Genomic DNA, 25,184 nt, shown 5'->3' on the forward strand with positions numbered 1-25,184 from the left:
AATTTTTTTTTTTTTTTTTTTTTTTTTTTTTTTTTTTTTTTTTTTTTTTTTTTTTTTTTTTTTTTTTTTTTTTTTTTTTTTTTTTTTTTTTTTTTTTTTTTTTTTTTTTTACCTAGGACCACACATTGTTTTATCTCTAGCCCTTAGTCGCTAGTCTAACATTATAATTATGAAAACATGTATTTTGTTATTATCTGATACACCTACTTACGTACTTTTTTATTCTGGAGCTACAAATTCTTTTATCTTTACATCCTTCGTCGCTAGGTCAAACTTTGCATGTGTGAAAATGAATAACGAATTAGAGATTAGCGTCACTTCAGGAAGAACTATTTATACAAATCAGATTAATAAGCCTATGAAGTTAGAGATTGATGGGAAAATATTACAGGCGGATTTATACATTTTGGAGATGAAAGATGTTGATTTTTTTAGGCATGGATTAGTTGAGACTTAATCATTCGACCATTCGATGTCATGAGAAAGAAGTATTATTTCACAAATCGGGAGAGAAAGAGTTCCGTTTCTTTGGAGCAAAGTTCAAGTCTCTACCTCATCTTGTATCGGCTATACAAGCAAAAAATGTCGAGAAAGGAGTCGTGTCAAGAATTTCTAGTTAATATCATCAGTTCCCAACATACAGAAATGATTGTTAACAATATTAACATCGTGTGAGACTTTCACAGATGTGCTCCCAGAAGATTTACCAGGCATTCCACAAGATAGGCAAGTAGAATTTACAATTGATTTGGTTCCTAGAGGAGCACAAGTATACAAGGCTCCGTACCAAATGGCATAGAAAGAACTTCAAGAATTGAAGTTGCAATTAGATGAGTTACTGAAGAAAGGTTTCATTCAACTAAATATATCTCCTTGAAGCATTTCTTTACTTTTTGTGAGGAAGAAGGATGGGAGTATGAGGATGTGCATTGACTAATGGGAATCAAAGATTTATTCGACCAATTAAGGGGTGCAACAGTGTTTTCAAAGATTGACTTGAGATCAGGGTATCATCAACTGAAAATTAGGGTAAGTGATATACTGAAAACTATTTTCAAAACTCGTTATGGACACTATGAATTCACTGTCATGCCTTTTGGTTTGATCAATGCTCCAGCCATATTTATGGATCTCATGAATAGAGTGTTTTATCAGTATTTAGATCAGTTCATCATAGTATTTATTGACGACATACTTGTGTACTCAAAGGATAAGAAGCCGCATGAGGAAAACTCTGATTAGTACTCGAAACTTTGAGGAATGAAAAATTATATGCCAAATTCAAGAAGTACGAATTTTGGCTTGATTGCGTAGGTTTTTTTGGTCATGCATTTACTGCCTTAGGAATCGAAGTAGACCCTGCTAAAGTGAAAGCAGTAATAAATTGGCCTAGACTAACCAATGTGGTTGAAGTTCGCAGTTTTCTTGGGATTGGCTGGCTATTGTAGATGATTTATTGAGGGTTTCTCAAAAATAGTAGGACCAATGAATCAATTGACAAGAAAGGGTGTGAAGTGTTAGTGAACGAAAAAATGTGGAAAATATTTTCAAGAACTTAAGCAGAGACTAGTTTCGGCTCCTGCATTGACGATGCTTGAAGGTTTAGAGGGATTTGTAATTTACAGTGATGCCTCCAAGCAGGATTTGGGCTATGTACTAATGCAGCATGGAAAAGTAGTTGTTTATGCCTTAGGACAGTTGAAGCAGTATGAACAAAACTATCAAACTCAGGACTTGGAGCTTGCATTAGTAGTTCATGCTTTCAAGATATGGCGTCATTATCTCTATGGTGGGAAGTACGAAATTTATACAGACCACAAGAGTCTCAAATACTTCTTCACACAGAAGGAACTGAATATGAGGTAGAGGAGATGGTTGGAGTTAGTAAAAGATTATAACTGCACAATTCATTACCATCCAAATAAGGTTAATGTAGTCCCAGATGTCTAAAGCAGGAAGACATGATCACAGTTAGCAGTTTTACCCATGGTGCAAGAATACTTGATAAAGGACTTTGAGAAATAGAGATTAGCAGTCATCACGCCGTCAACTTAGACTATAGCAAGAAAAAGAGCGTTCATGATTCGACCTACTCTTTGGGATCAAATCAAAAAAACATAGGAGAAGGATCCATTTCTATGGAAGATAATGGCTGAGGTTGGTACAAATAAATGTATAGGATTTGAAGTATTTGCAAATAATGCGCTAACTGTTAGAGGAAGGTTGTATGTACCAAAGGATGAAAGTATAAGAAATGAGTTATTGGAAGAAGCTCACTTCATCCCATATGCTGCATATCCAGGTGGTATAAAAATGTATCGAGATCTTCGAGATATATTTTGGTGAAAAAATATGAAAAGAAGAATTGGTCTATTCGTGGAGAAATGTATGATTTGTCAGCAAGTTAAAGCAGAACATCAAAGGTCATCAAAACTGCTAAAATCATTGGATATTCCAGAATGGAAGTGACAACATATAGCGATGGACTTCGTAGTAGGTCTTCCGAGATCAGCAAGAGGTCTCAATGCTATTTGGATAGTGGTTGATCGTTTAACGAAGACAGCCCATTTTTGCCAATCAAAGCAAATTTCAGTATAAAACAGCTCGTACATTTATACATCAGGGAGATAGTAAGATTGCATGGAGTTCCTTTCACCATTGACTTAAATAGAGACCCGAGGTTCACATCGAAATTTTGGAATAGTTTGCAGGTAGCCCTGGCGACAAAATGAAATTTAGTACTGCATACCATCCACAGACGGATGGACAATCAGAAATAACCATTCAAACTCTTAAAGATATGTTAAGGACATGTATTTTGGATCTTGGTGGTAGTTGGGAGACACATCTGACATTAATGGAGTATGCTTATGACAATAGTTTCCAGGCTACCATAGGCATGGCCCTATACAAAGTTCTTTATGATAGAAAGTACAGATCTCCTATCCATTGGGATGAAGTTAGAAAGAATAGAATTTTGGATCCTGAAATTAATGAACGAACAATTAAGGCGATTGACAAGATTAGGGCCAAAATAAAAAAAGCACTGGACCAACAGAAAAGTTATGCCGATGTTAGAAGAAAGGATTTCGAATTTAGTGTAGAAGACAAAGTTTTTCTTAAAGTAACACCCATGAAAGGTTCATTGAGATTTGGTAAGAAGGGAAAGCTGACATCGCGATTTATTGGATCTTTTGAGATTCTTGAAAGGATTGATGCTGTGACATATCGACTTGCCTTATCACCTAAACTCACAGTAGTGCATCATGCATTTCATGTTTCGATGCTCGGAAAATATGTTCATGATCCCAATCGTGTGGTAAGTTACCAGACATTGGACATACAAAAAGACATGTTATCATAAGAAATTCCGACCATGATTTTGGATAGAAAAGTACATCAACTAAGAAACAGGGAAGTTCCCCCAGTGAATGTCCAATGGCGAAATCATGGACTTGACGAGTCAAGTTGAGAGAAAGAAGAGGAGCTTAGAACCAGGTATCTAGAGCTCTTCAATTAGCCAAAGTGAATTTTTGAGGTCGAAAATATTTGAAGGAGAGGAGATTGTAATGTCTCGAAAATTTTGGTAGAATAGAATTTAATTGTTGTATGCTATATTTTAATGTTTTGAAAGGTTAGGGACTAAAGTGCATAGTAAATTTCAATTTTATTTGAGTTAAAATATAGATATTGGCAAAGCAATAATTAGTATACGAATATTTGGCTCGTTGGATAAATCGTAATTAATCATGCATGTTAGGCTCGAGAAAAAGTTAATTTGGATTAGTGGAGCCCAAATTATCGAGGTCGAAAGATATAGCTTTAGATTATATTTTAGTCGATTATTCAATGAATTTAAAACTTTTTCTCAAGTGACATGTATAGAGCAAGATTCTTGGGTAGGTTAGTGATTGAATTTTTTTTATTAAATAAAGATTTTAAAAAATAAAGAAAAGAGAAGCGAGAGATAAAGGAAGTCACGTGAATGGTTCAACACAACTAGGTGTGACACCACGTGTTGATTTTTGAGTGGTTTAGTTGTTGGCAAGATTTGGTCAAATTTTGGTTTCCAATATTTTATCCATAACTCCTTTTTCACTCCCACACGTTTCCCTACAATGTACAAACTCTTGTATAATTGCCTATGTATATAATTACATCACATGATAGAAAATACATAAAAATAATTACATGAACGGCGCATAAGCAGAGGAAAAAAAGGAATTGTTGGAACGTGAATTTTATTTTGTCTTCCAAAAATTAAAGTAAGTTAACAAGGTAAGATAATGAGGTGCAGTTTATTCTGTCTCATTTAATTATTGTTTTCATATTGATGAATTACTATACTCATAAAAGTAAATGATATGATATGATAAGATATGAATGTTATAACCATTCCGGTACAAATGATATGATATGATGTGAGCTCCTACCAGTTTCTAAAGATATGAGACGGTATGATATTCTGATACATATTTAAAATTTTTTACTTGGGATTGCATCATGAATTTTTATATCCTACTGAATATTCTCATGTACTCACCATTTCCCCTATACCTCACAGGTTAGATTGGGTCATTGGTCGATAGGCGATGAGGTGCAGTTGTTGGGCCAAGATTTATGGGACTAAATAAAATAATTCAGTGTAATGTGCCTTAAATTTTGAATTTTAGCAGTAACCTTAGTTTATTAATTTATTGAACTTGTTCATTTAATTTGAAATCTGGGACTAATTTGTTCGCACATGTAATTTCAAATGATTACTGGGAGTTTTACCTTAGTTAGGGTATTTTGTGTTTTCCTTGCTATTCAAGTTTTGGCATAAATAATTAGGTTAATTGGAGATTGGAACATAGAGTAACTTTGGAAATTGATTTACAATTTGCATGCATGTCTAATTATTGTCACCTACCATAATGATGTTAAATTTCTTGTATTTTGACTTTAGGAGCCGTTTCCCACAAGTTGAAGGAAGAGGGAAAAAAAATATTGCCTTAGAATCTTGAGATTTCTGGTGACGTGATTCGGTGCAGAATTGAATTAATCATGGGGACCGATGATATGCCTTACTATTCAATGATGCTCTGGATGGGATTTTAGTATTTCATATTTTCACTAATTATCTTTGTGTGTGTGTGTATTTTATTGCATGCCATGTTGTTTAAAATTTTTATATAAATTTTGGTAATGATTCAAATCTTAAATTTTTGGGTCGTTACAAATTTCAACTCAAATTGATATTTGAGAGAATCAACAATTGTCAACCTAGTGTTGGTTTTTGTTTCTTATAAATTCACTATATCAATATCTTTCTATTAGGCTTGCATTATGTCAGAGAATATTGATATAATTGAAATTCACTTGCAACAATAAAAGAAATTAAGAGAATGAAATGCGCTAAATTCTAAATTATGATATGAGCTTATTGTGGAGATTTTGACAGTTAGATTCATTGTCACAGTTAGATTCATTGTCCAGCCATAATGCATGTCATTTATCTATAGACAATGTTTTGGTATCGAGAAGCTCACTCATGATATAATCTAAATTGACAGATCCGGAGAAGACTAATATGACGATTAGTTTTCTCATTAGGTGTTTTGCAAATGACCAAAATTTATTAAGTAACAAGTTTCCCCAAAATTTTGTAATCTTTCAGTTGAAGTAATAAAAATTTGCTTACTTTTTATTACCAAACTTAAGTGTACTATTGAATTTAAACGTATGAATAACAATAATTAATAAAAAATTTGAATTATAAAAATAAATCCATTGAGTATGAACTATACAAATAACAACGATTTAAACGTAGTTCTCATAATGAGCATATAAACTACCATAAACCTATATGTTTTTGCTAGTTTTTTCGTGTCTTTTATGCTCTGAGAATAAGAGATAGTGACTTACTCCATATCTTCATGTAATGATTTTAAGTATATATTTCATGCAGATAAATAAAAAAAAGACAAGTAATAAAAACACAACCTCACATAAGTATTTGTCCTTTAATTCTAGTAAATTAAGTATAAATCCAGGAACAATTTTTTTTTTTGTTATTTTTGTTATTATTATTTTTTTTCTGCTAACAAGTTAATGTTATTGTATAAGTTATTGCATACTTAAGAATATCAAATAATATCTCTATTAAATATTTACAATTTAGAAATAAAGAAAGTCCTAACAATTAAAGATGCAATAATCACTACATAAATTCTATCAAATGATATTAACAACAATAAATCCTAACCATCCACGATTAAGTTTAGTAGGCCATTAATATGATATAGCCTCGTAATTATTTCAAATTTATAATAGCGCCCTAACCGACAGTTACGTTAAAATAAAGATTAGAACCTCACTAAAAAAATTGGTACCAATTGTTAAATCAACCAAATTAATTTCAATTATGTCATGTCTAAGAATTAAATCCTTATAGTTAATTCGTTGACCTGGTCATGTATTTTAAACAAATATAATAATTAATTTTATAGTGAATATGTAACTAATTACTTGAAGTCTAAATCTTATCTCCTTATCTTTTATCTTATTCTCATTTTTTTTTATTAATATTCAAATATTTAATATATTTATATTTTTGTTACAAAATTATTTATCTTCAAAAGAGTGACTAATTGAACTACTAATAATTTAAAATATTGAAAGGTGTGTTGATTGGAAGTCTAATCTTCTAATTCTTATTTATTTTTTTTTTTGGGGGGGGGGGGGGGGAGAAAAATTTTATGTAGAAATTTTATAAGAATCTTTTTAAATATATTTGAAATTGTATAAGAATCTTTTTATATAAATTTTCCTTTTTTTCCTAAAAATAACTTAATATTAATTCTCCTCAAACAATAAGCTCATATTAATTCTAAATTATGATATGAGCTTATTGTGGAGATTTTGACAGTTAAATTTAATTGTCCACAAGAATTTTATTTTCAATTTTGGCTCTTGTATTTGGAGGGAAAATTTCAGTTTTATTTTATTTATTTATTTTAATTCTCTTGGTCTTTTGTCAAAGATTATTGATATACTAATTCACGATCTAGGTACATTCACATCCCTTTTTTCCCATCTCATGTTTAGAGCAATTAGTGATGTTTGCTTGTTGTGGAAATTGTATAAATCTTTTGGTGCACACATATTTTTCTATCAAATGCTTGATGTTCGGATTGTAATCTAATTTAATATACAAGAAAAAGAAAAATTGTGCATTTGTAATATATAAAATCTTTAAATAATAATTAAATAAGTTGCATTAGGACACCTCGGTTGATAAGTCAATTTCGTTGTTTCATTTACCATGACTTTCGAGTATTTGATGTTATTGGTGGTCGCGCCCTACAAAGATAGTGATGCACTGGTGGCTGGGGATAGTAATCTGATTTATTAGTTGAAGTAATTATATTTGTTATTGGATGGTGGTATGTTTTGTTCATGAAAATGTTATTATGGGAATTTTTTTTAAATATTAATAAAACATTGTTTATGCATCATTGTTTGTGTAACATGATATAAATATTATACAAATTATACACAGTCCTTGTTTGGTGTAAATAAAAATCAGATATTTAATAAATTTCGATAAAAGTTGAAATATATGATTAAAAATTAATTGTTGATCTTAATTTTAGCCCATGTTTGACCCCCATTCTCTTTCATTTTTTTTCTTTATTTTATTTTTAACCACAAAATCTTCCATAAAATAATATTACACGTAAATCAAAAACTTTTCATTCTTTTTTCAACCACAGATTCTTATAAAAAGAAAACACTATTTCAAGCATTAAAATTTAGAAAACATGGGGGCCAAACGGGAGCTTAATATTAATTCTCCTCAAACAGAACTTAGTATGTACAATATACAATAATAAGTGCATCATGAAAATATAAATAAAATATTAATTTTAGCAAATTTTATAGGAAGATAAATATTATTTATGATATGTATAAAAACTAATTAATATTTAGTGAAATAAATAGTTGTGATAAATAGATTCAGATCTACTATTTGGTCTGATTAATTTTTATAGAGGGAGAAATAATGTCACGTTAATCCTCGTAGAGAGCATTTTATTTTCCAAATATCCAAAAAAGCAACAATTTGTTTTGCTATCATGTTTTGTAAAAGATAAAACAGCAGTTTTATAATGGGACAAGAACATTCATCAAACCCACCACTTTATGGACCATTTTTGAGAAATACAAAAAGAAGTGCTGACTTTAAGTTGAGAAATAAATCTTTTTTTTCTCCCTTTTTCCTAAGAATAACTAAATTAAATTGTCTACAATATTTCATTATCAATTTTGGCTCTTGTATTTGGAGGGGAAATTTTTGGTTCCCTCATTTTTTCAACGTTTTATCTTTTATAAGATGTGTTTTTCTATTCTTTTTTTTTTACCCACCTTTTCTTTTTTTAGTTCTTTGTAACCTAGGTATGTTCATTCAATCTCCAAAATAATGATTTTTTTTTTTTTTTGGGTTTCTTAATCTAATATATTTTTATTTCTTGTTTTCGTGTTGATTCATTTCGAAAATCTCTTGGTCATTTATCAAATGTTGTTGATATACAAAATCACAATCCAGGTACATTGAGATCCTTTTTTCCATCTCAAGTTTTATAGCAATTCGTGAATTTGATAGGGATACAGATACTATTTATTAAATTCTAAATAAGTTAAAGTTTTCCTCCAATACACAATGGAATAAAGACAATTGAGTCATTTTCAAATACGAGAGGAAGCCAAGTAACACCCGTAAATCCCAGCTGCCACATTCATTCAAGAACCCTTGAGTAAGTGGTTAAAGGAAATGAAAAACACAAATAGAATCAAACTTTTTGGATAACTAGTGAGGAAAATGTGCGTTGCATGTTTGTTGGTAAATATTAAATATAAGTGTATGTTATATTCACTGATTAACTTAATATTTGAGAAGAATTTTTTTTCCAAAAATGGAAAAATCAAGATAATGACTAAATTTTAGAGCTTTATTCTTAAGGATTACCTTCCAACAAATAGAATTCAAATTCGACTTAAATTGATCGAGATATAACCGAAACAAAATTTACTAAAAAAGGAAACAACGCATAAACGAAGGTCTAAATGAAGGAATTTGCCCAAAATTTACCCTATATCAGCAGCAAAGCTCTAAATTTTGTTATTTGGAACGATTTTAATCAAATTTAACTAAAATTTCACTAAAAACGGACAATCTCAAAATTTCTCCAAAAATCGAAAATTGGAGTTCTTAGTTTAGAAAAAGGAGAAAAAGAAAAAAAAAATTCGAGCTACACCGTTCTCAACACGGAGACGAAGAGTGCAACCATCCAACACGGAGAGTGCTCTTTGTGCACTTAGTACTCTTCGTGCAAGACCACAGCACTCTCCGTGCATGCCTCTCCATGCTAGTCTAAATCCTACAAAAGGTGAAATAATTCATAAACAACTTTGAATAAAGTAGATACTTTAAGAAACCAATATTATGGAAAAAAAAATAAAAAAAGAAATTTGTACAATAACCAATTTTTTTTTTTTTTTTTTAAATATGTACTTATCATAGGATAGAATATAAGAAGTAGGTGCAGGAAGGTAACTCAACAAGCAAACAAATAAGAAGTAATAAGAATGGAGATATACTAGTCAGCAATAGCACAAATGAGGTTGGGTTTCAAGCGCAGATCAATAAATTCTTCAAATCTTCCTACTTTGTCTTTTCTTTCACTATTTATATTATCCCTATTACATGAGAAAAATGGATTTCAAACTAAACCAATTGCTGATCTAAGATCAGCAATTATGATAAATATGTAGAAAGTTAATTCTTGATTTATAGCCATCAAAATGCAACCTAGATAATATTTCAAACACTCAAGCAATCACATCCTAAATTGGAAAAAGTGATTTTTAATGATCAGTTTGCCCATTCTTTTAATCCCCTCAAATCTGGGTCCCAATCTGTATCAATTCAATTTGATCAAATACATAAACTAAAAAATACATAAGAAACAAATTCTATACAGTATATTCATAAATGAGTAATGTTCTCTCTACTAATGCCATTGAATCTGTAATGTATTCTATTATTACCATGAGACCGGACCTAGCATATGCAGTTAGTTTATTGACTAGGTTATGTCTAACACAGGTAAACCATATTGGACTACACTTAAATAGCTGTCAAGATACCTAACTGGAACTTTGAAAAGGGGATTAATATTTAAAATGAGAAGTAAAAAATTAGAGCTTAAAGGATATGTAGATTTTGACTTTGATAAGGATAAAGATCAGACTAAATCTACCACTTCTTACTTATCACTTCGGGTGATAATTGTATCACTTGGAAATTATAGTTGCAATCTATAGTTACACTCTCTAGTACTGAAGTAGAACTTGTTGCTTTAACTGAAGCTGTAAAAGAATGCATGTGGCTGAAAGGACCTTCTATGTGAATTAAACTTCTTGAATGATAATGGTATGATTTTTATTGATAGTCAAAGTTCATTGATGTTAAGTAAAAATCTTGTTTATCATAAACATTCTAAGCATATTGAGGTGAAGTATCACTTTATTAGGGAGAAGTTAGCTTTCGATGATTTTATTTTGCTTAACATTACAATTGATGATAATCATGCAGACGTTGGAACAAAAGTACTTGCGATTGGTAAGTTCTACTAATGTTTATCAATATTGAGTATTGATAATGGTTAATTGTTGTGTAAGTACTGAATTAGAGTGAAGGATGATAAAATAAGACTACATTAATGGATATCACTTATAATCGAGGATTTTGGAGATGGATGATATGTGATCTAAGGTGAAGATTTGTGAAGTAGATCACTCCATCCACATGTTACAAGTTAATTGGTCTAGAGAGATTGAAGAGGATTACACTAGTTTTGGAGTTTTTGGACCATAGATTAAATCCAATGGTTGGATTTAGTCTTGTGGTCAATTCTCGTTTGCTAGTCATGTCACATTCACTTTTGATCATAGTACAATATTTGAATTTGAATTTAAATGATTTTGGCTCAATAATTACAAGACTTCTTTACTTATTTTATTTGGACTTGACATAACATTAGAGAGAAATTACATATCTCAGAGAAATTCTTAGTGGCTTCCGGTGGATCTTTTTTTGGTATATCCATTACCATTCTCGTGGACGATGGTTTATGATCCGGTTTGGCATAAATTTGAGCTCAACATCACAGGACACATCATTGGTCGTGTTGAAGAATTTTTGGGTCAATTCATTTGATTTTTACACTTTGAGAGTTTATGTTTCCACATTGTAGTTGTAACAATCATTTATGCACTACATTTAAAACTCTACATAAAAGTTTACTCCTATGTGAATTTGAATTTATTTAATGCTTTGTTTAAGTTAGGATTCACATCTTATATTGTAGGTATTAATATACTAAATGCATTTATATAGCTGTATGTTGAATATATTGGGTCACATGATTCGCGAACGACTAAGGGATCATTTCACTTGCAACAAATCAAATATTAACAAAGTATTTAAGTAAACCTTCCCTTATTTTTATGTGTACATCACATGGTTAAATATATAATACATTTTACCTAGATTACCCTTATGTAAACATGATATTAGATTATTAATTTTATGTCACTAATGCTTCTTATGACATATTCTTACATGGTAATGTATCCATAAGCAGTCATGAAATTACACAAAATAAAAAGTTTTCTATGTCAATATGTCAAGAAATATTTAAAGCGAAAATTAAACCCACACATGATTTTTTAAGTTTCAAATTTAAAGTCTGATTTAAAATATTTTTATTCAAAAATCAGGAAATAATTCAATTATTATTATTATTATTATTATTTTTATTATTATTATTATTATTATTATTATTATTAACATAACCCCACCCCGATTTCACCACCATACCCTAATTTTTTCCTCATTCTCTTCTCCCTCTCTCCTTATAACAGTGATGCTCATAGTCAACGTTACACAATTAGTAACCAATTATTTGCACAGTTAGATAGTGTTAGAGGTGGAGGTCTAGGAGGCAGAGTGAAGTAGGTGGAGAAGCAGGTAGTGGTAGTACACTGCAAAGTAGAGTTGGAGGTGGATTAGAAGGTGGAATTGGTGGTGGGTTGCGAGGTGGAATTGGCAATGGACTTTGTGGAGAGGTGGTGGTTGTGGATTAGGAGGTGGAGCTAGCGACGGCTAGGAAAAGGAGCTGGTACTAGGGCTGGTGCTGAGGTGTTGTGTCATTCGATTGGTGCCGATGATGGATTATGGGCTAGGATCGGTTCAGATGGGAAGTAAATTATTTTTGACCAATTATTTTGGTGATTGTGATCAATAAATTGGTCAACTTGTGATCAATAAATAATATATGATCGACAAAATAGATAATTTGTGACCAAGAAATAGTATGTAAAATTATTGCTAAATTTGTAATCGTGACTCACAATTTGTTAAGTTATAATAAATTAATTTAATAATTTGTGACTGTGAAATAAGTTATGGCGTATAAAATTTATAATTTGAGATCGTGAAACAATGCGTGACCTATTAATTCGATAATTTGTTACCGATAATTAAATTGTAACATATAAAATTTATGATCGACAAATAATGCGGGGTCAATTAATTTGATATTTTGTGATGATAAATAAGTTATTACCCATAAATTTGGAACTTGTGACTCTGATGTTTTGTAATTGTGATAAGTACATAATTGTGACCATAAATTGTATAATATTATGACCTAATATATTTAATTAATATAAAATTTTAATTTTCTAATTAATTAATAAAATGTAATTATGGTCTAATTTTTTGAAATTTTAAAACAAATTTCTTAATATTGAAATTGTATATTTCAAGCACCTTAGATATGAGTTGTTCTTTATTTTAAAAAGATATGTATCCTGAATGTTTTTGTTAAAAGATATATGTCTATATCATGAAAGTTGTTAGTGAAAAATGAGGCGTGGGAGGGTTTGTGTACTCGATCAATGTTTAATGTTATTGTTAACCTTTTTGTGATATCATCGGTAGAATGAATCAAGTTCCAAATAATAATTGCCCATTGCATTCTAGTTGGTCAAACAATATATAAAGTGAGCTCAGATGTTAATGTTATTTATTTATTTTTTTTTTTTAAACAAATGAAACAAAATGGGATACATAATGAATAAAACTATTTTTTTTTTTTTAAGTAGTGCATATGGTTTGCTTACTAAGCGTTTACTTATTTCACGTTATACCTCTCAACTTTTCAAATGATGAAGGCATGATTATTCGAGACGACTGCTTGTAGTAAGAAGAACTCAATATTAACACATTTATACATTGAATTCGTTTTGAAAATAAAGTTAACATCTAATTTAATTAGTTTATATTTTTAGAAGGTGCATATTATTTTCATAAATAAAGTCAATGATGCTTATTATGTTGAAGAAAAAAATTAAATCTCTTTTTTCGCATTTATGATTTAGTCCCTGTTTGATCCCCATTAAATTAAATTACATTACATTCCATTTTTCTCTCTCCTATTTTCAACCACACAATCTTTCATAAAATAATATTACACGTAAATCGAAAACTTTTCCTTCCTTTTCAACCACTCATTTTTCTAAAAAATACTATTCTCCCATTTTCGTTTTCAGGTAATAGAAATCAAACAGGAACTTAAATAGAAAATTATGGTAATACTTTCAAGTTTAGGATATTGAGATTTAGGGTATTGCAAAGACACTCCATTTGCATAATTTAAATATGGATTATGCTACTTGTACATAAAAATAGTATATAAGGGATTACATAAAATGATGTGATTGGAAACGATAGGAAGAAAATGTTGATTGTGTTTAAATTTGCAAATGATAAAATGATATGTGGCATTATGTAACTCACTGTGTAAAACTTGACGTACCTATGGCAAGATCTTTTAAATATAACATGCTATAGTGTTAATCAATCTCAGAAAAAGTTATTCATAATTCTTTAATTTGTCCAAATTAATATATTTTAAAACTTTTAAGGGAACATAATTATGCAAAAATCCGTTTCACTTTTAGATATAAATCACTGATTCCATTTCTAGGATCCCCCCCCCCCCCCCCCCCCACACACACACACACGCACTATATATATTGATCGAAAATTGGAGCACTGGAGAGAGCAAAAATTGTCTTCAATACGCAACATGAATTTGTTGATCTATGATAACTACAACTCCAATTTTTTGTTGAACTATAATGCATTACACATTACTAATACCATACATAGGGGAAAAAAAAAAGTTTTATCATCCTGGTTTCTAAATTTCTCCATTTTAATATAATAAGAATATCAAATAAATTTAGAGTTACCTTAGTCCATCGAAACGGTGATAATTTACTGAAGTCGTACACTTAACACTTGTTTGATTCTTCTTCCGAAAAATTTGATTCTCCATTTTTAAATTTGTAGACCATGAACACTAATTTCTCTGAATTGTGTCACTTTTAATGAATCTAGTAACTTTTTATTATCCAAATGTCCCTATTTGTTCCCTATTACAATTGCAAAAAATCAATAGAAAGAGTAGGCTTAGGTAAAATGATTTTGAGGGATAAAATTTGTCATTGTGTTTAGGAATCTAAGGAAAAAATTGGAAATCAGTTTTTGCAGCGGCAATTCATTTTAATTGACATAAAAGAATGTACAGATTTTTGCACTATTCAAAAATCTATTATCTATAATATATTAAAATATCATATCAATATAGAATCATTTTTTAGATGATTTTATCCTTCTTATAATTCAAATATTTCAATAATACCTTACTTTTCGTTTTTCGATATGTAATAAATACTACATAATTATTATCATTTATGAAATTTGTGTTATGAATTCTTAATTAATTAACATTCACCTTAACCTAGATTCAATGAATTGTCATTTGATGAATCTTGAAATATAGGAATCTAGAGTTATTATAAATGAATTTATTCATATTCATGAATCTAAAAATTTTAATGAGCGTTTAAATTTATGTATTAACAATTAATTTTTATGTATCAAATGTAATATAAAAAGATTGATCATTTATAATATTTCATCATTACAAAAAATTTATATCACAAAAAATTGAGTTTTGAGAGTAAATTAACATTCACATTAACCAAAATTCAATGAATCTTGAATTATATGAATCTAGAGTAATTATATATGCATTCATTCATATTCATGTATCTAAAAATTTTAATGATTGTTTAAATTTATTTATTAACAATTAATTTTTATGTATCAAATGTAATATAAAAAGATTGATCATTTATAGTATTTCATCATTAAAAAAAATTTAAATCATAGAAATTGAGTTTTGAAAGTTCAATTTGAGAAAAATTATCCTTTCTTAAATTTCTATGCTAAATTTTATTTTTTTTAATTCGTTCGAAACTTATCAAATCCTCTAATAAATTGGTACCAAATATTATTTTTTTATCACTTATAAAGTATTTTAGAATAACGTACAATACACGTTTAATTTTGACTAGTATTACTAAAGGTGTGGAACAAGTCTATCCCAATCGGGGCCTAATATTAAATTAATGAATTCTTCTCGACTCGAGTGATTGTGAATATTAAATTTCAGATCTGTCCACCAAACTCTTTCTTTAAGGAGTAATACTGTCAAAAATATACATACAGGTCAAACCAAGCTCTGCCCACGAAAAATTGGGCCCATGCGTCCAAACCATCAAGGCTTGTCTACCAAAATTAAATGTCACAAATTTCTAACAAGAGTGGGTGATCGGTATCAATCAAATCTTTTGTAGGTAAATAAATTGCTTGAATAGAAATTATGGACATTTCTTCTTTTTAACTTACGATCATACTTAAAATTTAATTGATTTTTTTTTTTTTTTACTGTGATTATATGACAGTTTAATGAAAAATTGAATAGTTTCTACGCACTAAAAACTGGTAGCATGACTATGATGAAAAAACTAAGACGAACATACTTCTTTTCAAAGATTTAGGACTAACTTGAAACTACAAAATAACTTGGGACCAATATTGAAATTTCCCCAAAAAGAAAAGAAAGTGTTAGGCGAGCAAGATGGCTGATGAGATACTATGTGAGGAAAGAGTTGATTGGCTAGGAACCAAATTATTTGACTGTATCTATAAAGAGATAGGATATACAAGACGCCCTATTGTCCAGTTCAAGAGTTTCTATAATTGGTTCAATATTTTCATAGCTTAAAATTCCAATGGCTACTATCCTTGAGCAATGTCATATTCAGCCTTCACCAAGCAACGTCAATGAGTTTACACTTCCCCTTGTATCCTTCGATATAGTATGCTTGGATTTTAATCCAGTTTATGGACTTCTCTTCTTTGAATTCCCTTGTTCCAAGGATCATTTCCTGGAAACCATTGTTCCAAAGCTCAAACAATCTCTCCGCGAAACTCTCAAGCATTTTCTTCCATTCTCCGGCAATATAATCCGCCCAATAAACTCCGGCTGGCCTATTTCTCGTTACGTGTTGGGGGATTCAGTTTCTCTAACGATTGCTCAGTGCGATAAAGACTTCAATCATCTCACTGGGTACCATCCCCGGGCTGCGGGTGAATTCTACTCCTGCCTTCCTGAATTGCCGCCTGCAACCCATTCATCGGATTTCATCATATTTCCAGTTACAGCCTTGCAAGTCACACTATTTCCTGGCCACGGCATCGGAATTGGTTTTACGAACCATCACACCATTGGCGATGCCAATACAATTTTTGGTTTTGTGAGAGCTTGGGCTACGGTTACCAGATTTGGTGGAGATTCACGGTTGTTTGAGGATCAACTTTTGCCTTTTTATGATAGAACTTCTATTGCAGATCCAGAGGGACTCGATTCCATATATTGGGAACTGATGAAGAAATGTAGGCCAGTGGATTCTCCAACTCTTAAGTTTAATCTCGATTCCAATAGAGTGCGTGCCACATTTGTAATGACCAAAGACGATGTCAAAAAACTCAAGAACTATGTTTTGGGAAAGCTACCAAAGACAAACCACGTATCATCTTTCACCGTAATCTGCGCACATTTATGGGTTTGCCTAGCAAAATCTTTAGCTGCCATAGGGGAGGATGTAGCGGACGATGAGGTCGAGTATTTCTGTTTTCCTGCAGATTGTCGAGCACACCTGAATCCACCATTGCCTGCTAACTATTTTGGCAATTGTTTAGCATTTCTCAAGGCAGAAATAGCACACGGAAAATTGAAGACAAATGAAGGGTTCTTAATTGCTGCAGAGTCCATTGGGGATGCTATTCAGAACACAGTGTATAACAAGAAGGGTATCTTGGATGGAGCAGAGAACTGGCCTTCGGATTATTGGAAATTGGAAGGAAAACGAATAGTTGGAGTGTCCGGATCGCCAAGATTTGATCTCTATGATGCAGATTTTGGTTGGGGAACGCCCAAAAAGTTGGAAGATAATAATACAGATGGTGATACCGATACATCAATGTCCTTTTGTAAGTCAAGGGATTTCCAGGGAGGTTTTGAGATTGGCTTATCGAGGCCCAAAGTTCTGGTGGAAGCTTTCGCACGGATGTTTACCATCTTACCCGGAAATCCATAGGTTCTGCATTTCAAAATTTTCTACCACGATTGTAGTTTTTGTTGGGTTATGTGCTCATGTACTAAAAATAACATCTTTCAATAATAAATAAATTATAGTTTTTATTTATTTTATTGAATTTATTTATCGTTCAACATGCAAATTAAATTACCTATGATCACTAATAAGAGTTCTGCTACATGTACAAATTTTTTTTCACTTATTTGGTGAAGGATTTTCTGTACATTTAAAAAAATCCCATTAATAATAATATTGTCTTTATTATTTCAACTTTGGTGACTTAAAAGTTTGAAAGTCAACTTTCGAGTGAAATGTCGATATTTTCCTTGAGGACTCGTGGGGTTTCAATTTGATTTGATTAAGATTGGAGTACTGTTTTTTAAATTTAGAAAAAACCTCAAGGGCCAGTACCCGCATATCAAAAGTTTGCCCAAGAACAGGGACATAATCTACAGGGAATTTTGGTCACTAAAATAGCGTCATTCGACACTAATCTCGATACATTTTTCACCGAAATTGGTATGATAGATTTATCTGTATTGAACAATATTAATGTTCAAATTTATTGGTCATTTATTCTAAATAGTTGGTCACATGCACCAAATACCCCACCACCGATCCCGATCAGTACCAATCTTCGTCACAAATCACCACCGCGCAATTGTTGCTTGCACCACTCCAATCTACAATCTTCCACAATTGCAACCACAACATGAGTACACCATTGAACACTTTGCAAGTTAGGGAAATTTGCATCTAACTGGGATAGAAACAGAAATTAGCAAAACAAGCAAGACAATAAGAGAAAACAAAAATTAGCAAACAAATAAAAGAAAGAGAAGAATTACCAGTTGGCACCATATGGCCGCTGCCGGACACAGCCTAGTTCCTTTTAATTTTGCCATTCTTTACTACTAGATCTATTTCGTTGAGTCATTGGACACTTAGCTTACAATTCTTACGGATTTTGAAGGCCAAATTTGTAGAAGAATTTGGTCTTAAGAGAGGTTCAAAGGCATGATGGGGCTTATTAATATGGAGGCTAATACTAGAAAAATTATCGTCGGCTGGGATGGCACAGCACTGCAGCAACTATGCCGTTGCTCGAGTTTCACATCTTCAACGGTGGCGACACTTCTCAACATTTACGGTTATCGATGGAGGGTAGACATGGAGGAGAAGTCGGTGTGGGAAGAGAGACGGAATTGAAAACTGAAATGGGAGAAATGATTAGGGTTTTTAATTGATTGGGTATTAATTATATATACTACCTGAATTTTGTATAAGTAAACTTCATCCCTGAATTTTGAATTTGAAAGTTCAAGTACTTGATTTTACGTTATTTTCCCTTAATTGAATCTCCTCTTTGAATTTCAATTGAGACTCCAATTTGAAGTTTAAAAAATGATAGCCCACAAACATGGGCTAAATTTTTGTACCTGTTCAAGTAAAACCAAGAAATCTTATGCAACACATAATAATTCCTTCATAAGTGTTTAAATTTGGAGAAAGAAAGAGATAAAAAAAAACTGTTGTCTTCTTTTCTTCATCTATCTTGACTGAAATTTGTTTCTTAATTTAATTAAAAGAAGGGTTCCACCCGTTGGTGTAGTCTTGACTCTCAAGAATATCAAGGAAGACTTGGAGATTTGGAACATCAAGTTCTATAGAATTTAAAGTTGAAAGCTTGTGATTCAAAATGCTGAAAGCTCATGATTCAAATCAACTTCAAGAATTAATCATCGAATTTAGGTAAATATTCATATCATTTATTTTTATATAAAATACACACAATCATCTAGACGATCATATATTTTGGAATTAAAGAAATTTTTTAATTTTTGGATAATTCTTATTTTGCTTTTTACCTTACATTTCAAGGGATCACAAGTTCTATCAATTTCTAACTACATATATTATCAACTTTTATAAAAAAGCTTGTCACACAACCTTAAGCAAATATAAACAACAAAGGGATGAAATAGGAGAAAGGCACATATAGAAAGAGATGATTTTGGAACCTTTTATTTTTTTTCTATTCTTTTTCTTTCAGGCATTTCAGTCATATACAACTGAGTATTCTATTTAGCCGCATTGATGCTTAACACCATTCTAGATGACAACATATGTCACATTCAATGATAAATTTAAATGAAATGGGATACGATGAATATAATTTGATCTATTATATATTGTCACCTAAACTGTTGCTATAGCATTAATAAAAATAGATAGCATTACTCTTTACAAAGTAAACATTGATCATTGATTAGAAATGACTTTCTTAATGCTTCCTACAATTCTCATTACCATATATGTTAGTTGATTTAGACCAACTCGGATTAAACTCAAACTCTCCCTTTTCGCTCCATTTACCTCCAAAGTTAGGTTTTTACCCTTGATGACAACATTTAATCTAATGAAGTAGAAATGCACTAAATTCTTAAGTATCTACCAAATTTATAAGCCAAGATAAGTGTGTAGAACATACTTATAAACATGCTAGAAATTAACTTAATTTTGTGTTCATCCTGAGTAAAATTTCATATCCAAACACCATAATCCTTTTGGTTGGATATATGTGGGTATTGAGTTACCAAACACCAGTACTAAAAAACAATAACATCAATCGTTTAATAGTTCGTTTTGTGTTTTTTACTTTTTGATTTACTAAAAAATAATAATGGCTGAAGATTACCAGTGAGTTTAATAACTTTAACTTTGAGCTCCTCGTAGAGATTTTTATTGAGTTGCTAAAGAACAATAACCTTAATTGACTGATTGAATTATTAATACTTAGAAAGACCTTACGTAAATGAAAGTTTACTTGTCCAATAGTTCTTTTTTGAATTTGTTTCATGAGAAATAAATTATTTTTTTATTTTATAAATTTTTTTATTAAATAATTTTTCCTTTTTCTAAAAAATAATAAAATTTAAATGTAATTATATTATATATAAGAATGTCACCTTTAGACAGATGTAGAAACAATGAAGTATATATATATAATGGTAAAAATCATATTCTTGGAATTAATTTGACTATTATATCTTTATTTAGCTCATGTGTTTGGAATGAAAATGTTGGAAATTTATTGTTCAAAATCAAAGGAAAAAAAAGGGGGGGCAGCTTAATCCATGCCGTCGCATGAGGCCCTCCTGAAAATGGGAGGGTGGCGATGCTATAACCATGCGACCGCATGGTTATCAAAACTAACTGTTAGGTTAGTTTTTTTGACCGTTTTTTATTTGAAATTGGTGGTTTTTCATTCTTGTTTTGCACCATTTCGTGAAAAACTTGTTAAGGCCTATAAATAGATGATCCAAGTGCAAGAAAGATACATTGAGTTCCATTAAAATTTATCCCCAAATATACTTCCAATATTGAGAAAATTTATCACATAATTCTTCCGTTTTAACTTGTTCATTGTGAAGAAACACCTTCGCTTTTTGGTGTTCTTCTTGTCAAGGCTTGTTTAATCCTATAAACTATTTGCCGAAAATCCTTAAAAAGTATTGGAAAGGAGGCAAATAACGTTTGAGGACAGCGAGATTAATTTCGTGTTCAAACCTTCATTGATATACTTTTATAATTTTCTTCTCCATTGCCATTATTTTCAACAATCTCAAACGTTATTTATTACTATTATTGCAATGGAGACAGAATCTACAATTGCTACTATCAAAATGATAAATCAAGACCTAGTACGTTTGGACAAATTCGATGGTGTAAATTTCACAAGATGGCAAGACAAACTTAAATTTCTATTAACGGCCTTGAAGATCTTCTATGCGCTTGATCAAAAACTGAGCCCATTCCCGATGCAATTGACAAAGATACCGAAGAAATTCGCGTAGAAAGGAAGAAAGGGAAAGAGAACTAATTGATATGTCGTGGCCATATCCTAAATGCGTTATCCGATTGCCTCTATGATCTGAACACCAACACTACATTAGCAAAAGAAATATGGTAGGCGCTAGAAAGCAAATACAAAGCCGAGGAGAAAGGTACCAAAACGTTCTTAGTATCTAAGTATTTTGATTTCAAATTTTTGAATAATGTACCATTATTGCCTCAAGTGCATGAGTTATAAATAAGTGTAAACAAACTAAAAGCGGTGAAAATCGAACTTCCCGAAACTTTCCAAATGGGAGCAATTATTGCTAAACTTCCTGGTCCTTGGAAAGGATATAGGAAGAAGATTCTTCACAATTCAAAAGATTTTTTTTTTTTTGGAAGATATACAAAAATATCTTCATATTGAGGAAGAATCAAGGGCAAGAGATAAGATTGAAAATTCTTATGAAGGCCCTTCAAAGGCTAATGTCCTGGACAATGTGGACAGCTCCAACAAATTTAAAAAGAAAGGAAAATTTCTTGGTCCTAGAAAGGATCAAGGAAAGTTCAAAAACAATGCCAAAGGACCTTGTTATGTTTGTGGAAAATCGGGATACTATGCCAAGGATTGTAGACATAGAAAACAACAAAAGAAGGAAGGACAAGTGAACTCTGTTGATGAGATTATCGCAATGGTGAATGAAATCAATGCAATCCAAGGCAAAGTTCCGGGCTGCTGGTACGATACATGCGCTATAATCCATGTATGTTATGCTAAGTCTCTTTTCAAAACTTATCATGACATTGAAGACAATCAAGAGATACAAATGGGAAATGAAAGAAGATCAAAAGTGATTGGTAACTCATTTTCTCTTCAGAAAAAGAAATCACTTTAACAAATGTCTTGCATGTACCGAAAATGAATAGAAACTTAGCAAGTGTTGTACTCTTGGGAAAACATGGAATTAAATCTATTTTTGAATCTGAAAAGCTTGTATTAACCCATAATGGGCACTTTGTTGGATATGACTATTCCACCGAAAGAATGGTCAAACTATGTACTGTTGAGGATAACTCAAATAAAGTTAAATCTTTTGCATATGTTATTGATTCATTTAATTTATGGCATGGTAGATTAGCACATATAGGAGTTAATACTATGAAAAGAACGATTAAATGTGGATTAATACAATGTGATATTGACAACTTTAAAAAATGTGAAACATGTGTTAAATAAAAAATGATTAAAAAGCCATTTCATAGCGTAGTAAGAACAACAAGATTACTTGAACTTGTTCATTCCGATATATGTGAATTGAATGGAATGTTAACTAGAGGCGGTACTAGATATTTTGTTACTTTTATTTATGATTGTTCTAGATATACTTATGTGTACTTAATAAACATAAGGATGAAGTCTTTAGTGCCTTTAAGACTTATAAGATTGAAGTTGAAAATCAATTAGGAAGAAAATTAAAGACTTTAAGAAATGATAGAGGTGGGGAATATTTTTCTAATGAATTTAACATGTTTTGTGAACAAAATGGAATAATACATCAAACTTCTACACCTAGAACACCGGAATGAAATGGATTAACAAAAAGAAAGAATAGAACTCTTTTGGTTATGATAAATGCAATGTTGTTAAATTCTAAATTACCCTTTAATCTATGGGTTGAAGCCTTACTTAATGTTTGCCATATAACAAATAGGATTCCTATGAAAAATAATAAAATTTCTCCATATGAAATTTGAAAAAATAGAAAACCAAATATTAGTTATTTTAAAGTGTGGGGTTACCTTGCCTATTGTAAGAATATGGATCCTAAGAGAACCAAGTTAGGTCTTAGAGGTATCAAATGTGCTTTTGTGGGATATGCTCTCAATAGCAAAGCCTATAGACTATTAAATCTAGAAACAGATGTTGGCTAGGAAATTTGAAAATAATAATAAAGATATTTCAATTTTTAGAAGCTCACCAGAAGAAACATCCATAAAAGATGTTGAAATTGAACCTCGAAGAAGTAAAAGAACTAGAAAAGAAAAGAACTTAGGAGATATGAAGGATGTTGTAAGAACAAGTCCCTTTGATCTTCAATTGGAAAGTGATCCTAAGACTAATAAAGAAGCTGTGCAATCTAGAGATTGCATGTTTTGGAAAGAAGCCATAAACAACGAGATGGATTCTATTATTTCAAATAACACTTGGGAAATAGTTGACTTTCCAGCAAGATCTAAGGCTATTGGTTGCAAGTTGGTGTTTAGGAAGAAATAGAATTTTGATGGATCTCTTAATACCTACAAGGTTAGAATAGTGGCTAAAGGGTATCATCAAAGAAGGAATTTATTACTTTAACACATATGCACCCATAGCTAGGATAGCCTCGATCAAGATCTTATTTGCATTAGCATCCATTTATGATATACATGTTCATCAAATGGATGACAAGATGGCGTTCCTAAACGGAGATCTCGAAGAAGAGGTCTATATAAAACAATCTAAAGGGTTCGTTCTATTGAAAAATGAACAAAAAGTGTGCAAATTAATTAAATCCTTATATGGACTAAAGCAAGCTCCCAAAAAGTTGCATGAGAAATTTGACTCTAAAATCTTGTCAAATGGATTTAATCACAATTCGGTAGATAAATGCCTCTACATGAAAGTGAATGAAAGTATTTTCACATTAGTATGTCTGTATGTTGATGATATGCTAATCATTAGCAATAATATAGACGAGATCAAAGAAACAAAATTGTTTCTATCATCTACTTTCAAAATGAATGATCTTGGAGAAGTTGATACTATCCTTGGTATCAAAGTTAAAAAGGATAGTGTGTGTTTTACATTAAGCCAATCACACTATGTTGAGAGTGTGATAAACAAGTTCAAACATTTGAATATTAAAGAGGCTAACACTCCTATAGATCCAAATATTAAATTATTAAAAAATGAAGGTAGAGCAATTGCACAAATAGAATACACAAGTGCAATTGGAAGTCTTATGTATGCATCACAATGTAGAAGACCTGATGTAGCATTTTCTATAAGTAAACTAACTAAGTTTACTAGCAATCCAAGTTCAAAACATTGGAAGGCCATCGGTAGGGTTCTTGGTTACCTAAAGAAAACCAAAAATCTTGGGCTACAATATACAAAATCTCCTAAAATCTTGGAAGAATATACTGACACAAGTTGGATATCAAGTGCAGGAGAGAATAAATCTACTTCAGGTTGGATATTCACTCTTGGAGGATGTGTAGTTTCTTGGAAGTCTAAGAAACAAATTTGTATTACTCATTCAACTATAGAATCAAAGTTTGTAGCATTGGTCGAAATCAGTAAAGAAGCTGAGTGACTAAGAGATTTATTCTCTAGCTCGAGCATATAACGAAGTATATAATGAAAAGTCTAGAAATATGAGTCTAAGACATGAGTATGTAAGGAAATTAATCAAACGTGGAGTAATTTCTCTTAAATTTGTTAAGTCTAGTGAGGACTTAGCTAATCCATTTACGAAACCTCTCACAAAAGAGTTAGTAAGATCAACGTCAAGTCAAATGGGATTAAAACTGAAGGAGAATAGAGAATGGAAAATGTATGGCATATTATTTCAATACTGAATGGTAGTATATAGACAGTGTAAAAAGTCCCTAATTGACACTAGATATGGTAAAATAAAATAACATGGATTACAAACATTCTTAAATATATTCTAATTGAT

General features: G+C 31.0%; 2 protein-coding genes across 2 annotated transcripts; both read left to right on the top strand.

Annotated features, from left to right (window-relative positions):
* The first annotated feature begins 2,148 nt into the window (after positions 1 to 2,148).
* Positions 2,149 to 4,630, top strand: LOC111392066. Its single transcript, XM_023017345.1, has 5 exons — positions 2,149 to 2,315; positions 2,414 to 2,518; positions 2,624 to 2,680; positions 2,836 to 3,319; positions 4,565 to 4,630. The coding sequence occupies exons 1-5, from the start codon at positions 2,149 to 2,151 to the stop codon at positions 4,628 to 4,630; spliced, it is 879 nt and encodes a 292-aa protein (XP_022873113.1).
* An 11,499-nt stretch (positions 4,631 to 16,129) lies between these two features.
* LOC111392071 (malonyl-coenzyme:anthocyanin 5-O-glucoside-6'''-O-malonyltransferase-like) lies at positions 16,130 to 17,733 on the top strand. Its single transcript, XM_023017348.1, has one exon. It carries the CDS (start codon positions 16,258 to 16,260, stop codon positions 17,623 to 17,625), a length of 1,368 nt encoding a protein of 455 aa, XP_022873116.1. The 5' UTR covers positions 16,130 to 16,257; the 3' UTR covers positions 17,626 to 17,733.
* The last annotated feature ends 7,451 nt before the right edge of the window (positions 17,734 to 25,184 follow it).

The sequence above is a fragment of the Olea europaea genome, unplaced genomic scaffold (assembly GCF_002742605.1).
Source record: "Olea europaea var. sylvestris unplaced genomic scaffold, O_europaea_v1 scaffold877, whole genome shotgun sequence".
Lineage (NCBI taxonomy): Eukaryota > Viridiplantae > Streptophyta > Magnoliopsida > Lamiales > Oleaceae > Olea > Olea europaea.